Here is a 26182-nt window from a genome sequence, read left to right as displayed (position 1 = left end):
TTCCGTTTTTCTGTGGAGAAGACGGTCTGTATTAACTTCTGGCGCTACAAAGAGTTTCTCCCACCGTCCTTACGACTCGGTCCCGTTGCTCTCCCAATCGTGGAGACAACAAAATTTTTGGGTCTTACATTCGACAGGAAACTTAGCTGGTCTCCACATGTCATATTTGGCTGCCCGTTGTACCCGTTCTTTAAATGTCCTCCGTGTTCTCAGTGGTATGTCGTGGGGAGCGGATCGAACCGTCCTCCTTCGTCTATATCGGTCGATCGTCCGCTCCAAGCTGGATTATGGGAGCTTCGTATACTCCTCTGCACGGCCATCCATCCTACGCCACCTCAACTCCATACAACTTCGGGGTTTACGACTTGCGATCGGAGCGTTTTATACTAGTCCCGTAGAGAGTCTTCATGCTGACGCTGGCGTATTGCCACTCACCTACCGGCGCGATATACTGCTTTGTCGGTATGCCTGTCGGCTACTGTCAATGCCCGACCACCCGTCTTATCGTTCCTTTTTTGACGACTCTCTCGACCGTCAATACAGGTTGTACGTATCTGCCCTGCTACCCCCTGGAGTTCGCTTTCGTCGCCTCCTTCAACACCTTAATTTTTCACTCCCTGCAACCTTTCGAGTGGGCGAGAGCCACACGCCACCTTGGCTCCAGGCTGAGGTCCGCGTTCACTTTGACCTCAGCTCGCTCCCAAAAGAGGTTACCCCCGGTTCGGTCTACCACTCCCGTTTTGTTGAACTTCGTTCGAAGTTCATTAATATGACCTTCATTTATACAGATGGCTCAAAGACCAATGACGGGGTCGGGTGTTCCTTTATTGTCGGGGCACAAAGTTTCAAATACCGGCTCCATGGCCATTGTTCGGTCTTCACAGCTGAGCTCTTTGCCCTCTACCAGGCTGTTCTTTACATCTGCCGCCACCGACATTCTGCTTATGTCATCTGCTCGGATTCCCTGAGCGCCATCCAGAGCCACAGTGATCCGTATCCGGTTCACCCTTTTGTGCACTGGATCCAACGCTCTCTTCAGCAGCTGGTGGACATCGGTTCTCCGCTTAGCTTTATGTGGGTTCCTGGCCATGTCGGTATCCCTGGGAACGAAGCTGCAGATGCCGCGGCCAAGGCTGCGGTCCTCCAGCCTCGGACAGCTTCTTGTTGTGTCCCTTCGTCGGATTGTAGCAGGGTAATTTGTCGGCGCATTTTATCGCTGTGGCATGCCGATTGGGCTGCACTTACAGACAACAAGCTTCGGGCCTTGAAACCACTTCCCGCGGCTTGGACGTCCTCCTCCCACCCTTCTCGGCGGGAGGAGGTCGTTTTGGCCCGGTTACGCATTGGACACTGCCGGTTCAGCCATCGCCATCTGCTGACGGCTGCGCCGGCGCCGTTCTGCCCATGTGGGCAATTGCTGACGGTCCGCCACATTTTGATGTCCTGTCCGGATTTTAACACACTGCGTCTTGATCTTGGCCTGCCATGCACTCTAGATGCCATTTTAGCGGATGACCCACGAGCAGCTGCTCGCGTTCTTCGTTTTATCAATTTGACAAACCTCTCTAAGGACATTTGATGATGCTGTTTTTTAATCCTATGCCTGTCAGTCTGTCTTTTATCGTGTTTTTCCTTTTAGTTGTTGTTTTAAACTTGTGCCTCGCGGTGCATTCTTAACGTAGTCAGGGCGCTAATGACCATTGAAGTTGTGCGCCCTAAAACCACAAAAAAAAAAAAAAAAGACAATGTAGCAAAAATAATACATCAACAGCTTGCCTTACAACATAAACTTATAAAACATGTTCCCACATACAAGTATGCACCACAAAACGTACTGGAGAACGATGAATACAAATTATACTGGAACAGAACCATTATAACAGATCAAACACCACCACATAACAAACCTGACATCATACTCACCAATAAAAAGAAGAAATTAACACAACTAATCGAAATATCCATACCCAATACAACAAATATACAAAAGAAAACAGGAGAAAAAATTGAAAAACACATCCAACTGGCTGAGGAAGTCAAGGACATGGGGCATCAGGATAAAGTTGACATTATACCAATTATACTATCAACTACAGGAGTCATACCACACAATATCCACCAGTGCATCAATGCAATACAGCTACATCCAAACTTGTATATACAACTACAGAAATCTGTAATTATTGATACATGTTCAATTACCTGAAAGTTCCTAAATGTAATATAACACATACTATACAGTTAAAAGGAAGTGACGCTTGACCAAGGTCCGCGTCACTTTCCATTTTTAACCAGACTTAACGTCTGAGAAAGTAAAGAAATGATAATAATAATAATAATAATAATGCTGTTTACAGCACTAACAGCCTTAAGTAGTCAAATTTCAGCTGGTTCAGAAGTAAGGAGTTCAGCAATCACATTATTTACAAACAGTAAATGCAGTGTGCAGGTCAAGCAAGTGCTGCCGTGGAGAGGAGCAATGCATATTAACCACTGTGCATATGCAAATTAAACTTCACATTCTGGTCATACTTAAATGGATGTCTTAATACAGGTTGCACATCAGAACTGTTTTCCTCACTCTGGCTTCACTATGGGGAAATGGATATGCCAGGAGATATGGAAAAAGTCTTACTTGGTGTTGTTGTGGTCTTCAGTCCTGAGACTGGTTTGATGCAGCTCTCCATGCTCCTCTATCCTGTGCAAGCTTCTTCATCTCCCAGTACCTACTGCAACCTACATCCTTCTGAATCTGCTTGGTGTATTCATCTCTTGGTCTCCCTCTACGATTTTTACCCTCCATGCTGCCCTCCAATGCTAAATTTGTGATCCCTTGATGCCTCAAAAACATGTCCTACCAACCGATCCCTTCTTCTAGTCAAGTTGTGCCACAAACTTCTCTTCTCCCCAATCCTATTCAATACCTCCTCATTAGTTACGTGATCTACCCACCTTATCTTCAGCATTCTTCTGTAGCACCACATTTCGAAAGCTTCTATTCTCTTCTTGTCCAAACTAGTTATCGTCCATGTTTCACTTCCATACATGGCTACACTCCATACAAATACTTTCAGAAACGACTTCCTGACACTTAAATCTATACTCGATGTTAACAAATTTCTCTTCTTCAGAAACGATTTCCTTGCCATTGCCAGTCTACATTTTATATCCTCTCTACTTTGACCATCATCAGTTATTTTACTCCCTAAATAGCAAAACTCCTTTACTACTTTAAGTGTGTCATTTCCTAATCTAATTCCCTCAGCATCACCCGATTTAATTTGACTACATTCCATTATCCTCGTTTTGCTTTTGTTGATGTTCATCTTATATCCTCCTTTCAAGACACTGTCCATTCCGTTCAACTGCTCTTCCAAGTCTTTTGCTGTCTCTGACAGAATTACAATGTCATCGGCGAACCTCAAAGTTTTTACTTCTTCTCCATGAATTTTAATACATACTCCGAATTTTTCTTTTGTTTCCTTTACTGCTTGCTCAATATACAGATTGAATAACACCGGGGAGAGGCTACAACCCTGTCTCACTCCTTTCCCAACCACTGCTTCCCTTTCCTGCCCCTCGACTCTTATAACTGCCATCTGCTTTCTGTACAAATTGTAAATAGCCTTTCGCTCCCTGTATTTTATACCTGCCACCTTCAGAATTTGAAAGAGAGTATTCCAGTCAACATTGTCAAAAGCTTTCTCTGTCTACAAATGCTAGAAACGTAGGTTTGCCTTTTCTTAATCTTTCTTTTAAGATAAGTCGTAAGGTTAGTATTGCCTCAAGTGTTCCAACATTTCTACGGAATCCAAACTGATCATCCCCGAGGTCCGTTTCTACCAGTTTTTCCATTCGTCTGTAAATAATTCGCGTTAGTATTTTGCAGCTGTGACTTATTAAACTGATAGTTAGGTAATTCTCACATCTGTCAACATCTGCTTTCTTTGGGATTGGAATTATTATATTCTTCTTAAAGTCTGAGGGTATTTCGCCTGTCTCATACATTTTGCTCCCCAGATGGTAGAGTTTTGTCAGGACTGGCTCTCCCAAGGCCATCAGTAGTTCCAATGGAATGTTGTCTACTCCCGGGGCCTTGTTTCGACTCAGGTCTTTCAGTGCTCTGTCGAACTCTTCACGCATTATCTTATCTCCCATTTCGTCTTCATCTACATCCTCTTCCATTTCCATAATATTGTCCTCAAGTACATCGCCCTTGTATAAAACCTCTATATACTCCTTCCACCTTTCTGCCTTCCCTTCTTTGCTTAGAACTGGGTTGCCATCTGAGCTCTTGATATTCATACAAGTGGTTATCTTCTCTCCAAAGGTCTCTTTAATTTTCCTGTAGGCAGTATCTATCTTACCCCTAGTGAGACAAGCCTCTACATCCTTACATTTGTCCTCTAGCCATCCCTGCTTAGCCATTTTGCACTTCCTGTCGATCTCATTTTAGAGACGTTTGTATTCCTTTTTGCCTGCTTCATTTACTGCATTTTTATATTTTCTCCTTTCATCAATTAAATTCAATATTTCTTCTGTTACCCAAGGATTTCTATTAGCCCTCGCCTTTTTACCTACTTCATTGTCTGCTGCCTTCACTACTTCATCTCTCAGAGCTACCCATTCTTCTTCTACTGTATTTCTTTCCCCATTCCTGTCAATTGTTCCCTTCTGCTCTCCCTGAAACTCTCTACAACCTCTGTTTCTTTTAGTTTATCCAGGTCCCATCTCCTTAGATTCCCACCTTTTTGCAGTTTCTTCAGTTTCAATCTGCAGTTCATAACCAATAGATTGTGGTCAGAATCCACATCTGCCCCTGGAAATGTCTTACAATTTAAAACCTGGTTCCTAAATCTCTGTCTTACCATTATATAATCTATCTGATACCTTTTAGTATCTCCAGGATTCTTCCAGGTATACAACCTTCTTTTATGATTCTTGAACCAAGTGTTAGCTATGATTAAGTTATGCTCTGTGCAAAATTCTACAAGGCGGCTTCCTCTTTCATTTCTTCCCCCCCATCCATATTCACCTACTATGTTTCCTTCTCTCCCTTTTCCTACTGACGAATTCCAGTCACCCATGACTATTAAATTTTCGTCTCCCTTCACTACCTGAATAATTTCTTTTATCTCGTCATACATTTCATCTATTTCTTCATCATTTGCAGAGCTAGTTGGCATATAAACTTGTACTACTGTAGTAGGCGTGGGCTTCGTATCTATCTTGGCTACAATAATGCGTTCACTATGCTGTTTGTAGTAGCTTACCCGCATTCCTATTTTCCTATTCATTATTAAACCTACTCCTGCATTACCCCTATTTGATTTTGTATTTATAACCCTGTAATCACCTGACCAAAAGTCTTGTTCCTCCTGCCACTGAACTTCACTAATTCCCACTATATCTAACTTTAACCTATCCATTTCCCTTTTTAAATTTTCTAACCTACCTGCCCGATTAAGGGATCTGACATTCCACACTCTGATCCGTAGAATGCACGTTTTCTTTCTGTACCTGTTCTATAATAGAAAAAATATCTTCTAAAATTATAAAAAGATTCCATCATATGGAGCAAATAAATCTGAAGTATAAGTGTAATGAACTTGACCACTGTTAAAGTATCCATTGCTGCGTAACCTGAGATGGCTAAGGACGTGAAAAGTTGAGGTATAACAGTGAATATTACTCCAGGCAAGTCAGACTGTGGTCATAAATGCTTTCGGTCTAACACCCCAGTCACATGAGGAGCTAAGAGAGGGAGGGGGGGGGGGGGGGGGGGAGGAAAAAGTAAGATGCACAAACTTCATCCTGCAATATAGGAAAAGATAAACTGAGTAGATGCAGGTGCTGTCAACTTCGCTGTGGAAGGAAATGTCCTTGTGGAAGCAGTTAAGATATATAGATGCAGCACAAAACCCAACTTAACAGTTACGACACACATCATCACGCTGCAAAGCAGGGCCAAAATTTGAGAACTGTGGATTATTTAGATGACCATCCTTGCAAACAACTGCTGTTATGCAAATTGCTTGGAAGAGAGTCCTCCACATTTACAGATTTGCATAGTATTTAAAAAGGAGAAGAAATTAGTGATCATTTGTCAAATTCAGAATTAATGAAAGTCAAAGTGCTGCCATCCAGTAGACTGGGCAAACTTCATGAGTCACAATTGTCAACACTTGTACCCCAGTTCTTAAAATCATCTCCACCATCTGGTGTAAACAATGGATATGAATGGTCAAAAAATAATGAAAAAAAGATCTGTCACCCTTGAGCACCAACCTCTGAGCAAAGAGGGCAAGGTGTCAATAGAGGAAGGTCACATCTGTCTTCTTAGTCCTGCACCAAAACAGGTCCACAGCCAAAGACTGTAAAACACTTCAGACTGGCATTAGATTAACCTATTTATGGCAAAAATAGAGCAGGAGGTGAGAATTTTGAGTTTCACATTACTCAAATCACACCTTCAGTGATTTGGCAATTGCTTACAAAATATGGAAGATAGAAACAGTTGCCCTGCCTTTCATTTGATGAGATTTTAATGCCTGCAGTCACATGGGGCAGTGAGATAATCAGTAGAGGGCAATTAAGAAATGACAATATCAAATTTTGAGCTGTGTGTACTGTACTCAGGAGTCTCACATTACAGCACTGCCTCTGGCTCCTAGTATGTAATAGACCTGTCAACCTGTGGCCATAACTATGCACATATTATCCACTGAAGTGTTCAAAGACAATTTTTTGTGATGGTTGCAACTACCAGGTTATTGTATTGGTCTCAAATTGGTAAGTGTATGCTGTTATGAAGAACTGCTTTGGAAATTTTGACTGCTGAAGTGCAGATAACAAATACAGAGAAGAGAATTGATAAAGTAATCAGATGCAGGAGAAACAATCATCCAGTCTGTGAACAGTACACTAGCCGCCTCTTCAGGCCCTGCAAGACAAACATCCCCCACGATAGATCAGATAAAATTGTAGGACAATGAAGAACATTGACATGGGTGTCATTACTTCAATAACTGAAAGAATCTTGGTATATTTTTGTGTGGAAACACACACCCTAACTTCCTAAGACTAAATGCCAAGGAATTGTTCACAGGAGAAATTAACAAGGACTTTGAATGTTGTGGAGCTTGTACGTGCATACCACGCAAAAATATCTGTGATAAATGCTCTCCTGACATTGCTTAGTGCCAATTCTTTAGTGGGATTTAATATCTGTCTTTCTGCTCAAAACACTAGAAACTTGACCCCTTTTAGTGTGGCAACCAAATAACATTTTTAACTAGTATAGAGGGATAGCTACAGGACACGCAACACACATTAAAGTCCTTCATTATAATGGTAAACTGCTGGGTTATATCTGGCAATTCCCAGAATTTCTCACTTAACAAATCTACTGATGTTCATACTACTAGCAACAGAAAATGGCAGGGGTTCAGAAGTAAACAGTAGAGAAACACTAATTCATATTCGGATTTACACACATAGCAAGGAGGCCAGATGACAATGGTGGTGGAGTATTAGTCATAAACAAGGTATACAGGTGTTTGAAAATGAATATATGGGCTTCGTTTGGTAGTGTTTATTATACTCAACTTTTAAAATTGTAAATAACATGTCAAATGAAAGAGCAACTCAATTTGTTTGTATACCCAGGCGTAAAGGGAAGTTCATGGAATGATGAAGAGCGACTGAAGAATGTGTTGAACGAGCGAGAATCTTTCACACGTAGCTCCAAGAAATCAGTTTGTCCTTATCGTTTGCAGTTCTTACAAGCTCTAAAATCTACATACTACAGTTTACCTGCCAACTTCGCAAATAAAATTTTGTTGCATGGGATGAAGATTTTCGTGGATCGTGTAGTCTTCAGTGGTCAATAGACATTTCACATAAATGGAAATGTGAATGGTGTGTGTGTGTGTGTGTGTGTGTGTGTGTGTGTGTGTGTGTCAGCAAATCCTCACAAAATGGTGCAGTGGCAATGAGACCGCTCTTGACTTTTCGGTGAAGCAACTGTAACAGGTGTTTCTCATCTTGATGCTCTAGAACTATGACTCTTTCCCCAACTGGAAGAAACTGAAATGCAGAATTTTATTTGGCAGCAAAATGGTGTGTCATCTCACTGGCATAACTCAGTACGCAACTGATTGAAAGATGTACCCGACCGCTGGGTTGGCCGCAAGGTGCTGGATGACACAGCTCGTTTTATATTACCTTAATGTTCACACATGATCTGACCCAATGTGGTTTTTTTTGGGGGGGGGGGGGTTCATAAGGGATGACGATTATTTCTCTGCTACCAAGTGATCTGACATCAGAAACAGCATTGTTGGGACAAGTACTATATACAGTGTTAGAGATTTTAGAAAAACTCGCCTATAGACTCGATGTGCGACGATGGTGCTCACATTGAACACGTTCTAGAAAAACTATTATAGTTGCTCTTCCATTTGATGTATTGTGTATAATTGTAAGTTAAATGCAATGAATGCTACTAAGCCTTAAATCCTGTATATTTATTTTGAAACGCCTTGTATTGTGATGTTATAATGGAATCTGAATGTGAAATAGTGAATGTAAGCCTCAAATGTGGGTCAAACATGGTAATTCAATGCTGCTACACACTACCTGCATCAGCAGCTGTAGTGGCAGAGCTCTTCAGACTGAATTTAGAGAATGGGACATTTCGTGATGATGCTATTGTAATAGTAAGACTCCAATTTGCTAACTATGAAGAGCGTCCAGAAACGCCTGTTAGAAACTTTAGGACTTAGAGTGGGGTGATTACATACTATTTTGAATAGGGACCCATGTCTAGAAACACTGTTTCTGTTCTATGACTGTTAAAATTCAGATGAGTAACATGTCCATGTCTGCCGAGAGAAAAGTCTGAGTCTCTTGCCATGTTATGCAATGGGGTAGACAGGATGTTGGGTGCTTAATCAGATGGTCTTCAGATATCACTTAATGTCTGCCTTGATGCTGGATGGTTGTGTGATTGGGCCACAGCTCCTTCCACACTACCTAACTGGTACTGCATACTTGATCTTCCTACAAAACATATTGGACCCATTCTAGGAAGCTGGGTCATTGAATGTCTGTCAGGAAACGTGGTTTCAGTATGGTGGTGCACCACCTCAACTTCTCACATGTGGTTAGGAGACACATCAACAATGTGGGGAAAGATGGATAGGCTGTGGTGGTCCAACTGTGTAACTGCCAGATTAAACTCCAATGGACTACTTTTTCGGGTGGTGTAAGCAAAGTTCACTTACAGACTCCTGTAGGGACAGAGGAAGATATGCTCACAAGAGTACTGGCTGCTCCACTAGAAACTAAAGGCCCACCACACCATGTGGGTTGGAGATAGTGCACCAGAACATGATTTGTAGGTACAGTATTTGTAATGATGTTGGTGGTCATCACGTCAGGTTGCTGTTGTAAAGCATCAATACTGTTCTGTATGCACAGTATATGTTAACATGTAAAACCTGTTATTACAAAAAAAATGACTGAGTGGCAAATGAATGCTTCATGTTTCCTTTACAATTTTTACCTAATAATTGTACTGCATCATGCCTTATTCAATTCCCCAAGCCAAAGTGGAGTAGTTAAACATCTGAATTGAAAACTTTCTGGACATGGATTTCTATTCAAAATATTATGCACTTACTCCCCTTGCAAGTCCTATAAATTTTAATGGGAATTTCTGAACACCCTGTATGTCAAGTGTTAAAAGTTGTACCAGGGATGGATATTCAGGAGTAACTAGTCTCAAATATGAAGCAGGTAGTGATGTTACTCAAGAGGGCAATATCTTTGACCACATAGCAAGTAATAAATACAAATGTAACAAATTGGTTAACATAGAAGAGGGCATAAGTTACATTTAGAGCATCAGTGAAGAGATTCTACAAGGAATGTTAAGAAAAAGCTTTGCTTAGCAAAAATGACAGGGAAGAAACTGCATTGTATCTGATTAATTAGCATGTTAACGAGGAAGCAGATGTGGACTGAGAGAGAATTCAGTGAATTTGAAAATGAGATGTTGCTGAACAATGCAACTAAAATTCTAAGAAATTCTGGCAATTTGTAAAGTCAGCGATTGGATAGAAGTCTTCCATTCAGTTGCTCAGTGACCATGCTGGCAATGAAATGAAAGATGATAGAGGAAGCTGAAATGCTGAATTTGGTCTTCGAAAATTGTTCCATTGTGGAAGACACTGATATGGTTCAAGTTTACAATCATAGCACAAATTCTAATCTGGCAGAGGTTGTGCCTTGTCGTTACAAATACGATACCTATTAACATGGCTGAACAGTGTAAAGGCATGTGGACTTGTTTCGATAAGTGTGACACTAAGCTGGCTATACAAACGAACTTTCTCCCATTCCTGAAGCAGTTAACCATAGATGGGTGGAGCAGTGATGGTAGGAGAAAAGGTATTAGTGAAAGTAAAAATGTGAGAGCATGTCGTGAATTGGGGTTTGATGGGTGAGTCAGTTCAGTGTTCGCCTGCAAAGGTGAAGACAGCAACTTCGTGTCTGCATGGGACACAGTTCTAAACTGCCAGAGTTTTATTTTGAATATACTGTATTTAGTGTTTGTCATAATGAAAATAGTGTTTCACATAAGAATTTGTGATTCTTTGCCTAATACAGAGTTACTTGGCAGGTCATGGTGAAACTGTTGTCACTTCGTAACATTTCCACATTGTTTCTTAAAAAGAAGCATCTGCTATTTTCCTGTTACTGCTTGGGATTGTTTACTCCTTCAGCTAATTTAAAGGTTTCTTCTTCTCTGCCAGTTTCTACACTTGCATTGGTGTTGTTGTTGAACAGTGAGTGAAATCATAATGCATCCAGTTGCTAAGCACATTATCATATTTTAACTTCCTTTATTTTCAACTATTTTTTCCAAGTTCAAACCAGGGTGTATACGACTCGGACAACTGGGTGATCAGAGAAAAACTTGGCAATTTTTTTCGTCTGGGAAGAAACTGGGAAAAACCTGGGGATTTTTTAGAATTCTGGGAATTTTTCATTGTTCCAGTTTTCTGTTACATTTGTGTAATTTTGACTGGTGAGAACCGATATTCCAACAGAGGATATTACTGTATCCCGCTACTGCAGAATAATACTTCAACAATAAAACATAAATGAGAGAGAGAACCGAAAATAACTTCAATTGCAAAGGAAATGCGCCATATACAACAGTGACACACAGCGCTCCTGCAAACATCTAACAGCAAAGTGTGTCAAAGGCTTTAGGAAGACTATGCAGTGCTACATACCAACAAATTGCCTCAGATGAGTGTGAAGTCACAACTGTTTGTTAGATTGATTTTAGCAGTTACGAGTGGGCTCATGTGCATGCGCAATTCTCCCACTTCTGGCTACAGGAATGTGGCTGTTGGCTGTGCAAGCAGCAGCTAGATGCTGTCGGGAAAAGGAGGCGCCAGATTCATATTCTTCAGGAAGAAAAACTTGTTTCACAAAGCTCCTACCATCCAGTGCCCGTTCGTCTATCTGTTATTCATGTGATTTTGAAATGCATCCCTGTCGGTTTTTGAAAATTTTTGGACACGTTTTAAGTTGGTTTCTGAATGAATCATTAGATGATTTTTATATTTGTGCATAGTGTACATGATATCTGTCAGGAGAATCCTCGTCGCATCTAGAAATAAACTTTCCGCAGACGAAAGGGAACAGGCCTATACGAGCTGAGCGGTGTAATGCCGAATGGACGAGTGCCAATCGCTGTCTGATTATGCGGTTGATTGGGTTTGAGAATGATCAGCATTGTTATAATTACTAGCGAAATCCATACATTGACTGCCAGAATGGAAATAAATGACTAACAGGAATAACAGGTGAGAAAGATTACATATTTTCTTCTAGGTGTATCCAAGAAAACTAAATTTTGACACACAATTTTTGGCCAGATCGCTACACTAGTAAGGACCAGTTGAGCAGTCCCCAGCTAACATTTGCTTAAGTTCTATTACAGAAGAAACGTGGAAAACATGTTGTGCGAACATGTAATATCGCCTAACCGGACAATAATTGCGGGATGACTGGACCTGTGATTCTGGTAGGGTTAGTGAAGTCAATCGATGAACAAATTTTGACAATGGCAGGAATAGCTACAGAATTTGTGATGACAAGATCGTTCGTTAGAACAAGGAAGAAGAAATGGAGACAACATGCAAATTATGGAAGAATAAAACTATTCCAAATTTATATAAAAATTTTGTAATACTGCTTTTCGAGCTCATGCTTGAGAAACTGGTGCGTATGAATGAAATGTGAAACTATATTCTGACATAAAGCTTTTTGCTTGTAGTAGGCCTAATAGGCATTCTATATTGGTGCTTCGTGAATTATATTCTGTCGTGTTGTAAAAATGAACATTTGTGCCAAAACAGTCTCGTTTGACGTGCTACAAAATTGCTGCAATATTAGAAAGGCCTATTTTATTTATCAAGCAGACAGTGACAAAATAGACGTAATAGACTTAATCAAATCGAGAAACCACACCAGTCTTGGGTATTAATTGTGTTAACAGCTTTTTCAGTATTAGATAACGACATTTACATTTTTCATGTAGCAAAACGTTTGACGAACTTCGAGGTAATAAATTCTTTCCCAGAAAGTAAAGCACACCATGTAAAGTTGTAGCAAGATGAGAGAGAAAAAAATGCTAGGAGCTAAGAATTAAAGAAATGTGTACGTTCTTGCTTGTCTCTTGTCTTTATTGGTTTTATGTATCCTATATTTAATTTTGTGTCAAACAAAACAGCAAGTTATTAGCTAATAGGCAATGAAGAGAATTCTTGTTCTCCCAATTACAAATAATCCCATCCGCTATTAATTGCTAGATGTTTTAAAGAGGGGCAGGCTGCCAACTGGCAGACTGGGAGCAGGAAAGGCACCACAGGACATTTCAATTAAACTGTCCTGAATATAGTTTGATGGCATCCATTACAAAATATACACATTTCAATTCCACAGAGCGCGAAATACAGTGACGTGCGATAGAAGAATGCTGTATGAAGAGGCGTGGCACTGCACTGAACTGCCCTTTGGCACACTTAAGACGAAATAACATCTTACATTTCCTTAAACACATGTTTTCTGTTTCAGACTTCTCAAAAAGATGTGCACTACAAGATGAACATATTTTTGAAAATTGGATTTTATGTAGTATTGGCCCGGTTAGCAAATATTGTAGGTCCGGGGGCTGTTGCACAGAGCAGTCTGAGTTATAGTGGGTAGTCTCCACGTGACCCATATTTACATTTAGTGATTTTGCTGTTTCCCGTTGGTTTACTCCCACGTCAAATGAAAACAAAACGGATATCTGTAGCCGGGAGCTAACAAGTGAATCAAAATACGTTCACATAATTACAGAAGGCTGAAATATTTTACTAGTTTCAGATTTTATTGCCACCTTTCTGACAGTCGAGCATTAATCACCTTGCAGAAACATGTTCTTTTTGTCTGCTAAAGAAATTTGGCTTTTATTAACCTTTTCCGCAGAGGCAGTCCATATATTTGAAACAAATTGTTTATTGCACAGTACTGGCTAGTTTCAACTGTTCACTGCATTTCAAGTGCATGTTTTCATCTTCTAGAATGTGCACTTTAAGTATGAACTTGAAATGTGTACATTTTAGTACAGTTCACGCAATTCCAATGCTCTTGAAGTATCCTCTGATGTCGTGTTTCTTTTAAAACATAATGTATGATATTTTAATATTTTACACGTACGTACGTACTCCTATGTCATGACAGCTTCGCAAGCGTGGTGCCGCATGTTATCTGTGCTCTCTGGCAATTGCTGAAACTAACCTATTTCTAACAGGTCGTGGGAAAATATTGCGAATGGTGGTTTGGAAAGCGTTACTTTCAAAGTAAATATCCTATCACATAAGTTGAACTATGTGCGAGAATGTACCATGGATTTATTAAATGAGTGTTTGACTCTCATTTAAAAATCAACTCTTTGATGACGAGCCATTTAGAATTATTTCGAACCCTGAAGATCGGACATTTACGTCATTATTAAAAATTTTACTGCCACATTCGTGTGATATATCTCAAGTGTAATGCGCAAAAAAGATCAACATTATATGGCAAAGCTTAGCTTCTTTTGCAGCTTATTAACTTTAGAGACCAACATTTGAAAGATTTGCTTTTATTGTAGCAACACTGTGTATATTAATTTAAACTATTAACTTTCCCTGTTTGTTCATGCTACTTAACAGTGATGTTGCTGTTGGCTGACAACACGTGTCCTATGCTCTTAATATCCGCTGCCATCAGCTGGTGAGATCACGTGACATGAGCTGCAACTGGCTTACAAAAGTGCATTGCAATCTCGATTTCAGTCATTTTGGAAGTAACATGTGGTGTTTAGTGGAATTCCAATCGTAATACAAAAACACGCAGCGTACATGTTGCTGCACATCAGATATTTCCAAAACGTGCTTCCCCCCGAGTTTCGTTTCCTAAAGTGCTGGGAAATTCTACGCCCATGTATTAAACCATAATCATTCAAAGGATTGATAAGTGTTGCAGTTCTGAGGGAAAAATACTGTTGCTTAACACGGAAAAAGTGTTTTTTCACCTGGGAGAAAGTGTATTTTTAATGGGAAAATTCTGGGAATTTTTTTCCTTGTCCGTGTATACACCCTGTTAAACACATTCATTTTGCCCAGAATCTTTCACTCGCTCTCGTTCCCTTGTTAAAGGAGTAAGCAATCTCAAGTGCGTCTGTCTTTACTGGCTCTCTTAAAATAATTCTGTTTACTGACTACCAGTTCACAGCTTGCTGTCATATCTGGTAAGTATGAAGATTTTGCTTTAATTTACCACCACTCCCTGCTCCATTTTAAACATTCAGCAGTTGATAAAACATGAGAAGCTGAGAAAGGATACAATGTAAGGTGCAACAGCTCAGTAGAAATCATTCCTGTCTGCTTCCCTTAAAAGGTGCATTTATCATGTAGTTTTGATTTGTTTATGGGCATATTTCAATTATTATTTAGTGTCTACCCTATTTTATTGTTGCATACATGCAACACAGTTGCAGTAAAGTTGAGAAAATAAGTTTTTTGGATTCACACTAAATATAAAAGCAATGGGAGGGTTGAGGGTAAAACTGGAGGGGGGGAGTGAGTGAGTGAGTGAGTGAGTGAGTGAGTGAGTGAGGGAGCGGTTTCAAAAGGGCATATGTTCCAGTAGTCCTGCAGGGATGAGTCTTGCACAGAACAGATCAGTGCAATGCGGCATTAGGCGACAACCCCCCAGAGGGCTCTAGACTCCTCAGTGAATATGTGCATGACGAACATGGAGGAAGTAATTTTTGGTCCCATTCAGGCTGTTTGACCTCAACTTGCCAAATCTTTCCTGCAGTGTGGCTCGACTGGGGAATACTTTTAGTGCCTACTGCCTGTAATGTTAACAATTACCTGTGTACATTACCAGTATGGACTCCCTATCCACTACACAGCCAATGCAATAGCCAGACATGGTGGCGTCATTATGTGCCTTTCAATTTGGACCCTTTAAAAGTGTAGGAATCACACTGATGAGCCTGAACGGCCAGCTCCCCATACCTCCCAAGAAGTAAATGCCTGCCTCCTTGGGGCATTAGGACTCCTGGCAGTGGCCATCGTGCCAGACATTTGCTGTGACTGGGTGGTGCTCATGGGGAGAGCCGTTGATTGAAATAGGTGGCACTCGATGTTCAGTGTACAAAATGTATCAAATTGCAATAATGGCCATTTTGATGTGGCAGTCTTGTCACAAAATTAGGACACTTCAATGGGGACACCCATAATCACAGTGCACCCCATTCCCTCTGGGAAAGTATCCCTTGTCTGGTAGGAAATTTGTAATAGAATGACCATGACCTTTCTCTTTTAAATCATGGTACTTTACTCACTTCATGCTACCTATGGGTCCTTTCCATCTATGTACCTAACAGTCTCTTCTCCCATTCTCATGGCTTTGCTGCATTTGTCTCTATATGACAATCTTTGCTAGTTTCTGGTGATGCTGTTGCTTCCTTTCCACTGTCTCACGGACAGATGACCACATTGGGTACTTTGGAGAGCCAACTCGCAATAGTATGCCTCTGTTACCTCCGCCCCCACTTGTCACACTATCAATGAGGTTATGCAAGATTTCAAATTCAAACTACTAAGCTGCCGGAATTGCTTTTCCCCTTTCTACAGGTCCCCTCCATTGCCAGCTCCATGGTGGACCAAGATGTTAAATTTCTTCTCTAGGAGCGTATGTATCTTCATCCCAGTTGTGGGTATTGCACACCTCGCTTGGTTTGTACTAAAGATCCAAAACTCTACTGGATCTCCCCTTTCAGGATGGTATCTGTACTGATAACTCTTCTTGAATGTCTGAAGACCTACATTGCAAAGGCATCGGTCTCACATGACACCAGAGGCATCGGTCTCACATGACACCAGAGGCATCGGTCTCACATGACACCAGAGGCATCGGTCTCACATGACACCAGAGGCATCGGTCTCACATGACACCAGAGGCATCGGTCTCACATGACACCAGAGGCATCGGTCTCACATGACACCTTCTTGGATGCTTAAGTGAGAAATTGAAGACAGTTCCTTACTTCATCCCTCATAATGCCAAATTATATAATGAACTGTTCAGTGCTTCATCTCACAATACGGTACGGGGTTGATTACATTCACAATTTGATGGTACATCTGTTACTCAGTTGCTTCATCTCTTCAGTCTTAATGTTTGTGGCTCAGTGGCACCTTCGGCTTCAAAATTGTTACTCAGTCCACCATTGCGAAGTTTGATTGACCACTGGTGCCTTGTGGACTTCCTCCTGTGGTCTTTTCACCGAAGTGGGGGACCTTCCCTCTTCAGAGTATGGAAACTATTCCCCATACATGCCATTAACATTTGACAATTTCCTGATCATCGAACTTATCCTTCCCTTTTTCTGTAAAAGGACATAGACCGCCTGACATCTGCCCTCAGGTGGAATTGCACCTCACAGTCCTCGGCCAGGGCCTAATCGTACCCATGTTAGAATGTAATTCCAGTGTTTTGTTGCACACCTTGCTTGGTTCGTACCAAGACCAAGGGTTAGGACGATCTGTTCCAGGGACATAAAATGTCACTCCCATAATCTACCACCATTTGTTGCTTCATTCTTAAGGAGTATAAGGTTGCTGCAATCTTCTACGCTGATAGTTCTAAAGCCTGGCTAGGACAAGTTATGCTTTTCATTTCACGCTGGTCAGAAACTCGTGAAAGAACCCTCCATTTTGTTACGCTGGCCTCCCTTGATGCCTTTTTAATACTTTTTCATTGGCCTGGAGACTGTTGACCAAGTCACTAACATTTCTCTTTTTACTGTGTGATACTATTCATGACCCCTCTGAACTTAATCATGTGTGTCATCAGGTAGGATTTCTTTTGCTCCAGTCATGTGCATTTCCAAGGGAATGAACTGGATGACTATTATGTTAGAGAGACGATTACTTGCACCCCCACTCCCACCAGTACATTGCCTCTGCATTGATCATACTAGAAGTAGTCATAGTTCAATTCTAGGTAACAAGGCATCTCCACATTGTGCATGAGAAACCTAACTGGCCACAGCTCATTTCCTGATGGCTGGCCCCCTCCTCCAGGTTCTGTGCTAAGCATCATTTTCCAAAAGGATTGACTCTAATGTTGGTTAGCAACTCATGAAAATTGAACTGTTCTTAGATTTATCAGACAGTGGCTTTTATTCTCAGATGCAGTTTCTTAACTACCTTTGGGGCAGTGGCATAGTGGTTGGTATTCGCAGCATCTTGGTCACGGAACATTCAATCCTGCCTCCTTCGCTGGAAGCGTCATCCCTCATTTCTTCAGTTCAAATTGCTTTCAGGCAGTTTGCTTCATTTTTCTACACACCCTGTTTCTTGTTTTACGCCCTCCTCCTCCACAACTGCCTCCTCCTCCTCCACAACTGCCTCCTCCTCCTCCACAACTGCCTCCTCCTCCTCCACAACTGCCTCCTCCTCCTCCACAACTGCCTCCTCCTCCTCCTCCACAACTGCCTCCTCCTCCTCCTCCACAACTGCCTCCTCCTCCTCCTCCACAACTGCCTCCTCCTCCTCCTCCACAACTGCCTCCTCCTCCTCCTCCACAACTGCCTCCTCCTCCTCCTCCACAACTGCCTCCTCCTCCTCCTCCACAACTGCCTCCTCCTCCTCCTCCACAACTGCCTCCTCCTCCTCCTCCTCCTCCACAACTGCCTCCTCCTCCTCCTCCTCCACAACTGCCTCCTCCTCCTCCTCCTCCACAACTGCCTCCTCCTCCTCCTCCTCCACAACTGCCTCCTCCTCCTCCTCCTCCACAACTGCCTCCTCCTCCTCCTCCTCCACAACTGCCTCCTCCTCCTCCTCCTCCTCCTCCACAACTGCCTCCTCCTCCTCCTCCTCCACAACTGCCTCCTCCTCCTCCTCCTCCACAACTGCCTCCTCCTCCTCCTCCTCCTCCACAACTGCCTCCTCCTCCCTCCTCCTCCACAACTGCCTCCTCCTCCTCCTCCTCCACAACTGCCTCCTCCTCCTCCTCCTCCACAACTGCCTCCTCCTCCTCCTCCTCCACAACTGCCTCCTCCTCCTCCTCCTCCACAACTGCCTCCTCCTCCTCCTCCTCCACAACTGCCTCCTCCTCCTCCTCCTCCACAACTGCCTCCTCCTCCTCCTCCACAACTGCCTCCTCCTCCTCCTCCACAACTGCCCTCCTCCTCCTCCTCCACAACTGCCCTCCTCCTCCTCCTCCACAACTGCCTCATCCTCCTCCTCCTCCTCCACAACTGCCTCATCCTCCTCCTCCTCCTCCACAACTGCCTCATCCTCCTCCTCCTCCTCCACAACTGCCTCCTCCTCCTCCTCCTCCACAACTGCCTCATCCTCCTCCTCCTCCACAACTGCCTCATCCTCCTCCCCTCCTCCACAACTGCCTCATCCTCCTCCTCCTCCACAACTGCCTCATCCTCCTCCTCCTCCACAACTGCCTCCTCCTCCTCCTCCTCCACAACTGCCTCCTCCTCCTCCTCCTCCTCCACAACTGCCTCATCCTCCTCCTCCTCCTCCACAACTGCCTCCTCCTCCTCCTCCTCCTCCTCCACAACTGCCTCCTCCTCCTCCTCCTCCTCCACAACTGCCTCCTCCTCCTCCTCCTCCTCCACAACTGCCTCCTCCTCCTCCTCCTCCTCCACAACTGCCTCCTCCTCCTCCTCCTCCTCCACAACTGCCTCCTCCTCCTCCTCCTCCTCCTCCACAACTGCCTCCTCCTCCTCCTCCTCCTCCACAACTGCCTCCTCCTCCTCCTCCTCCTCCACAACTGCCTCCTCCTCCTCCTCCTCCTCCACAACTGCCTCCTCCTCCTCCTCCTCCTCCTCCACAACTGCCTCCTCCTCCTCCTCCTCCTCCTCCACAACTGCCTCCTCCTCCTCCTCCTCCTCCTCCACAACTGCCTCCTCCTCCTCCTCCTCCTCCTCCACAACTGCCTCCTCCTCCTCCTCCTCCACAACTGCCTCCTCCTCCTCCTCCTCCTCCTCCACAACTGCCTCCTCCTCCTCCTCCTCCTCCTCCACAACTGCCTCCTCCTCCTCCTCCTCCTCCTCCACAACTGCCTCCTCCTCCTCCTCCTCCTCCTCCACAACTGCCTCCTCCTCCTCCTCCTCCTCCTCCACAACTGCCTCCTCCTCCTCCTCCTCCTCCACAACTGCCTCCTCCTCCTCCTCCTCCTCCACAACTGCCTCCTCCTCCTCCTCCTCCTCCACAACTGCTCCTCCTCCTCCTCCTCCTCCACAACTGCCTCCTCCTCCTCCTCCTCCTCCTCCACAACTGCCTCCTCCTCCTCCTCCTCCTCCACAACTGCCTCCTCCTCCTCCTCCTCCTCCACAACTGCCTCCTCCTCCTCCTCCTCCTCCACAACTGCCTCCTCCTCCTCCTCCTCCTCCTCCACAACTGCCTCCTCCTCCTCCTCCTCCTCCTCCTCCACAACTGCCTCCTCCTCCTCCTCCTCCTCCTCCTCCACAACTGCCTCCTCCTCCTCCTCCTCCTCCTCCTCCACAACTGCCTCCTCCTCCTCCTCCTCCTCCTCCTCCACAACTGCCCTCCTCCTCCTCCTCCTCCTCCTCCTCCACAACTGCCTCCTCCTCCTCCTCCTCCTCCTCCCTCCTCCTCCACAACTGCCTCCTCCTCCTCCTCCTCCTCCTCCTCCTCCTCCACAACTGCCTCCTCCTCCTCCTCCTCCTCCTCCTCCACAACTGCCTCCTCCTCCTCCTCCTCCTCCTCCTCCTCCACAACTGCCTCCTCCTCCTCCTCCTCCTCCTCCTCCACAACTGCCTCCTCCTCCTCCTCCACAACTGCCTCCTCCTCCTCCTCCTCCTCCTCCTCCTCCTCCACAACTGCCTCCTCCTCCTCCTCCTCCTCCTCCACAACTGCCTCCTCCTCCTCCTCCTCCTCCTCCACAACTGCCTCCTCCTCCTCCTCCTCCTCCTCCTCCACAACTGCCTCCTCCTCCTCCTCCTCCTCCTCCTCCACAACTGCCTCCTCCTCCTCCTCCTCCTCCTCCTCCACAACTGCCTCCTCCTCCTCCTCCTCCTCCTCCACAACTGCCCTCCTCCTCCTCCTCCTCCTCCTCCACAACTGCCTCCTCCTCCTCCTCCTCCTCCTCCTCCACAACTGCCTCCTCCTCCTCCTCCTCCTCCTCCTCCACAACTGCCTCCTCCTCCTCCTCCTCCTCCTCCTCCACAACTGCCTCCTCCTCCTCCTCCTCCTCCTCCTCCTCCACAACTGCCTCCTCCTCCTCCTCCTCCTCCTCCTCCTCCACAACTGCCTCCTCCTCCTCCTCCTCCTCCTCCTCCTCCACAACTGCCTCCTCCTCCTCCTCCTCCTCCTCCTCCTCCACAACTGCCTCCTCCTCCTCCTCCTCCTCCTCCTCCTCCACAACTGCCTCCTCCTCCTCCTCCTCCTCCTCCTCCTCCACAACTGCCTCCTCCTCCTCCTCCTCCTCCTCCTCCTCCACAACTGCCTCCTCCTCCTCCTCCTCCTCCTCCTCCTCCACAACTGCCTCCTCCTCCTCCTCCTCCTCCTCCTCCACAACTGCCTCCTCCTCCTCCTCCTCCTCCTCCTCCACAACTGCCTCCTCCTCCTCCTCCTCCTCCTCCTCCACAACTGCCTCCTCCTCCTCCTCCTCCTCCTCCTCCACAACTGCCTCCTCCTCCTCCTCCTCCTCCTCCTCCACAACTGCCTCCTCCTCCTCCTCCACAACTGCCTCTGCCTCCTCCTCCTCCTCCTCCTCCTCCTCCTCCTCCTCTGCCTCCTCCTCCTCCTCTGCCTCCTCCTCCTCCTCTGCCTCCTCCTCCTCCTCCTCTGCCTCCTCCTCCTCCTCCACAACTGCCTCCTCCACAACTGCCTCTGCCTCCTCCTCCTCCTCCACAACTGCCTCTGCCTCCTCCTCCTCCTCCACAACTGCCTCTGCCTCCTCCTCCTCCTCCTCCACAACTGCCTCTGCCTCCTCCTCCTCCTCCTCCACAACTGCCTCTGCCTCCTCCTCCTCCTCCTCCACAACTGCCTCTGCCTCCTCCTCCTCCTCCTCCTCCTCCACAACTGCCTCTTCCTCCTCCTCCTCCTCCTCCTCCACAACTGCCTCTGCCTCCTCCTCCTCCTCCTCCTCCACAACTGCCTCTGCCTCCTCCTCCTCCTCCTCCTCCACAACTGCCTCTGCCTCCTCCTCCTCCTCCTCCTCCACAACTGCCTCTGCCTCCTCCTCCTCCTCCTCCTCCACAACTGCTTCTGCCTCCTCCTCCTCCTCCTCCTCCTCCTCCACAACTGCCTCTGCCTCCTCCTCCTCCTCCTCCTCCTCCACAACTGCCTCTGCCTCCTCCTCCTCCTCCTCCTCCTCCACAACTGCCTCTGCCGCCTCCTCCTCCTCCTCCTCCACAACTGCCTCTGCCTCCTCCTCCTCCTCCTCCTCCTCCTCCTCCTCCTCCCTCCTCCACAACTGCCCTCTGCCTCCTCCTCCTCCTCCTCCTCCTCCTCCTCCTCCTCCTCCTCCACAACTGCCTCTGCCTCCTCCTCCACCACTGCCAATGTGTGTCACAAACTGTTTTATTATTGACAATCCACCTGATGTCCATTATATTTTCAACCTCTTCCCTTTTACTTCTCTAGATTTCATGCACTCTGTAATCTGCAGCTGTCTTCAACCTTAATTGGTAGGCAGGGGTCGAATATAGGTCGGGTTTCTCATGCCTCACTTAGCTGTGAGAGACCCTTTGTTTGCTCTAGTCTACGTACTGACTCAATCTGCAACATTTGTATTGCTTTCAGGACCACACTTCCACCACTGCTACATACTTTCTCATATGACCACATAACCTTTGAACATCCAGATGAAAGAACCCTTGTCTGAAAGACTGATAACTTTGTTGTTTCATCCCTTACCTTCAACTAAACAATCAAATCATTATGTACATATATTAGCAGGCATCTGAGTGAGAATATTACTATTGGGTTGTCTCATAAGTTAATTTGCTTTGTATTATAGTGCAGTCACAAAGATGCCCTAGAACCTAACTCTCCACAGCACAGCTACAACAGATCATTCGAGGCCTGTCTGCTTACTCACATCACACCCAAGGTCTTGCACAATGTAACTAAATAAAGTAGATTGGTTTTGTAAACAAACCAACACCATTGTTATAGACAATATGTTGCCATTTCTCAGGGAGCTTATAAACGTCATTCTTTCAAAATGTGTGTGTCCTTCAAGGTGACGTGTTTACCATTTGGGAAGTACTGTCAGGAGCAGAAAAGATGACTGGGATGGGGCAGTGTCTGGTGAGTATCATTTTTGGGATAGCACATCCCACTCAAAAGAATGCAGGTCACTATAGAGGTGTGTGGTGTTGTGTTAAGGACATAACGTTTAAAGTCCGGTCATTTATCAGTGGCCGCCTTGAGACGATAAAATTGTGAACTGTGTTTCTTGGAAGTGATGATCTCATTCAGAAGTAGTTCGAAGTACAGGATGCCCCCACAATCTCGCCAGATGGATGGCAAATCTTACCTCAGGTGCAGTCCTAAATTAGGAACTGATAGTGGTGGCTGCCCTGTTTTGTGCCTTGATTTACTCATCTGAACAGTGTTGTACATAATCCACTTCCCATCACCAGTTACCAGGTGTTCAAGGAAAGAAGTATTCTGATTGTCTCCTTAAGGAGTTGCAGATAACACACACTAAATCAAATTCGCTTCACTCAGTTAATGAGAAACCCATACATTGCAAGTATTTATGTAACCCAGCTTCCTGAAATTCCTGGCTACAGTAGCAAGAGTGAAAGAGTTTCACTGCCAACGCCCACGCTGTCATTCATGGAGCATTGTCATGTCATTAAGCTGTACCATGTCCGTAACCACTGGCCATCCAAATAGAGGTTTGTCTGTTTAGGGGGAAATTACCAGCTCGAAATTGACTGTACCACGTTTGGCATGATTGAGCTGTTACTGCATTGTTCCTGTATACAGCACAAATCATCTTCTGGCATTGTAGGCAGTTTTCCCCTTACGATAGTAAAACAACATAAGATGTTGGGAATTTTATCCTTCTTGCTTACCATAGCTTGTAAACACCATCACGCTGTTCCGTTGAATGTCAGGCCTACACACAAATGGACATATCCAGTGCCAAGTCAGGTTGTGGACCTCTATGCTGTAGGGGCAGTTAGGCAGCTGTTACCCTGGGGGCACAGCAGGTGCAGGGTGTTTTGGCACTACAGATGGTACGTATGAGCAAATCAAACTAACTTAAGACTCAACCCAGCATATGAGCTGTGAGGTTTGGGTAGGAGAGAAATGAAATCTTCAGAATTTTAATATTAATGATAAAACAAAAAATCAAGACTCTCCAAGAGAAATAAGCTGAAGAAAATTACAGTGAAAGGGATGTAAGCTAATGAACTCAACAGTGAAACTTTACAATACCTGAATTCTACTTTGTTTTCTGAATTTGGGGAGGAATGTTGGCAAGATATTTTATTTCACTAATATGGTAAAAATAAATTTAGTATTGCAGGAGCAAATTTTAAGGTTTTAGAATAATAAAATTGATATGGCTACTGAGAAATTTACAGTTTTGTTACTGTGAGTTCAGTATATAAGTTGAATTAAGAAAAAGGGAAGTTAGTGTTTGCTTCAATTACTTCTTGCACTTTGCCCCCATACAAAAATTATGGACCTAAACTTAGGCGAAATGAGCATGGGAAGAGTAAAATGTGTGTTCTGTTCAGAATTAACATGCATTAAACTGGTTTTTAAAGATATACTATGCTCATGTAATAAAAATTGCTGGAAGAGTTCCAGATAGGTACTACATTCTTTTCATTGCTGATGCCTGACAAAAGATCCATTTACAGGATGCCACTATTGTTGTAGTTTTGTCTAGTTTTATTAAATATTTAAATGCTTCTTAGCTATTTTTCTTCAGTTGAATTTATTTATGCTGTATACTTTATTTCATGTAACAAAAAGCTTGTATTCAGTTCTCTTGTTTGTTAAAATTAGTTCTTAGATATGCCTGTGAATGCTTTGTTTTTTGTGTGCGTGCATGCGTGCGCGCTTTTCTTATTTTTAAAATATTGAAATGCTTTGCTTAACTATGATAGTTTCAGAACCAACTAAGAGTGTGACAGGTAGTGTTCTGTAGAAAAATCTGCTGAAATATGAAATTGTAAATGTTACAGCAGATACAGAACCTGTCATTGCAGGTGATGGAAAAGCGAATGGTGATGCAGAAAAGAAAGATGATTCTGGAAATGAGACTGGAATTGGTGAAGGTGAGACTGAAGAAGAACATGAAGTGTATTATGACCGATCAAAGTCTTTCTTCGACAATATAAGCTGTGAAGCAGTAGAGAGAAGTAAAGGGTAAGTTCATCTACATCTACATCCATACTCCGCAAGCCACCTGACAGTGTGTGGCGGAGGGTAACAGATTAACTATAGGCAGTTCTACAAGCAACATTATCAAGTTTAAAATGATACCTGCTGTCGGTATAGTCCAGAGGCAATCAGCCATGGAGCTTTTACAATGACCTCTCTGACAAAATGCTACATTTGCCTTTCTTCAGGTAGCTCTTGAATATGAAACACATTCTAATAGATATCTTCCTTAAAACCTAGTAGGACAATTTGGAGAACCTGATTATCAGTGCAAGGGAGAAATTTTATAAATGACTTCTACAATTTGACTTCAGGAGCAACCAAAAACATGCAGTGCTCAAAAACAGGCTAAAGAGTGGAGTGTTTGCATCTACAGCAGCAGAATGCTTAAAGAATTAACATTGCTGTTTATATGCCCTTTTGTAACATTCCTCCCTCTCCATATGTAAATCCCTAAATATTACATTCATGCAGCAATGTTCAGTTAGAAAGCTAACACCGGTCTAAAGTGCCACATCTACTACTACTACTACTACTACTACTACTACTACTACATGTATCTTCACTTCAAAGACAAGTGAAGATCCATTACATTTATTAAATATTCCATTCCTCTCTCCAATTCTTAACTGAAATTGCAGTTTTCTTGCACATTTATAAGTTCAACTTAGGTGATGTAGTTCTGTACACATTGTCAACACTGAAATGTAGAATCTTGTTTTCTGCATAAATCATGAGATACAATTTATGAAAATTTTGTAACTGGTAGAATGTTTCCTAAACTAGTTCTGGCTTTCTCAAAGAGTCTTTACATTAAAATTAAACTCTTCAAGCCACAGCACGCAGGAAAATTGTGAAGAACCTGTAAATATACAATTCAGATAATCTGGACTAGAATTTTGCACAGCTTTTGTTCTGTTCTACAGTAATAGAATACCTGAGGAGTTAGTCTGATACTTCACATTCCATTCCTTTCATATTAGTTGCCTGCTCATAAACACCCCACTTTCAATACTTCTGGTGCAGTCTCCTTCCACCTCTGCTGTCTACTTCCAGTGCAGTTGATAAAAGTTTAATTTTTACATATTGTTTTTGCAATCTGCAAATGATTGTCAGAATTTCATTAATATAAAACGTACTGATATTCATATTGAGAA

The 26182-nt window shown here is 44.0% G+C and overlaps 1 protein-coding gene across 4 annotated transcripts in view; it reads left to right on the top strand.

Annotated features, from left to right (window-relative positions):
• Positions 1 to 26182, top strand: part of LOC124787615 (protein LSM14 homolog A) — a 190009-nt gene that overhangs the window by 155647 nt on the left and 8180 nt on the right. For 2 of the 4 annotated variants that reach the window (XM_047254375.1, XM_047254372.1), the window contains exon 8: positions 24827 to 25010. In XM_047254375.1, coding sequence (XP_047110331.1) covers positions 24827 to 25010 — 184 coding nt within the window. The remainder of the gene's footprint in view (positions 1 to 24826; positions 25011 to 26182) is intronic. The other 2 variants (XM_047254374.1, XM_047254373.1) reach the window with 2 other exon arrangements.

Source organism: Schistocerca piceifrons, chromosome 3, assembly GCF_021461385.2.
Source record: "Schistocerca piceifrons isolate TAMUIC-IGC-003096 chromosome 3, iqSchPice1.1, whole genome shotgun sequence".
NCBI classification, from domain to species: Eukaryota; Metazoa; Arthropoda; class Insecta; order Orthoptera; family Acrididae; genus Schistocerca; species Schistocerca piceifrons.
The sequence above is the reverse complement of the archived record's forward strand: the minus strand, read 5'-3'. Positions and strand labels throughout refer to the sequence as shown.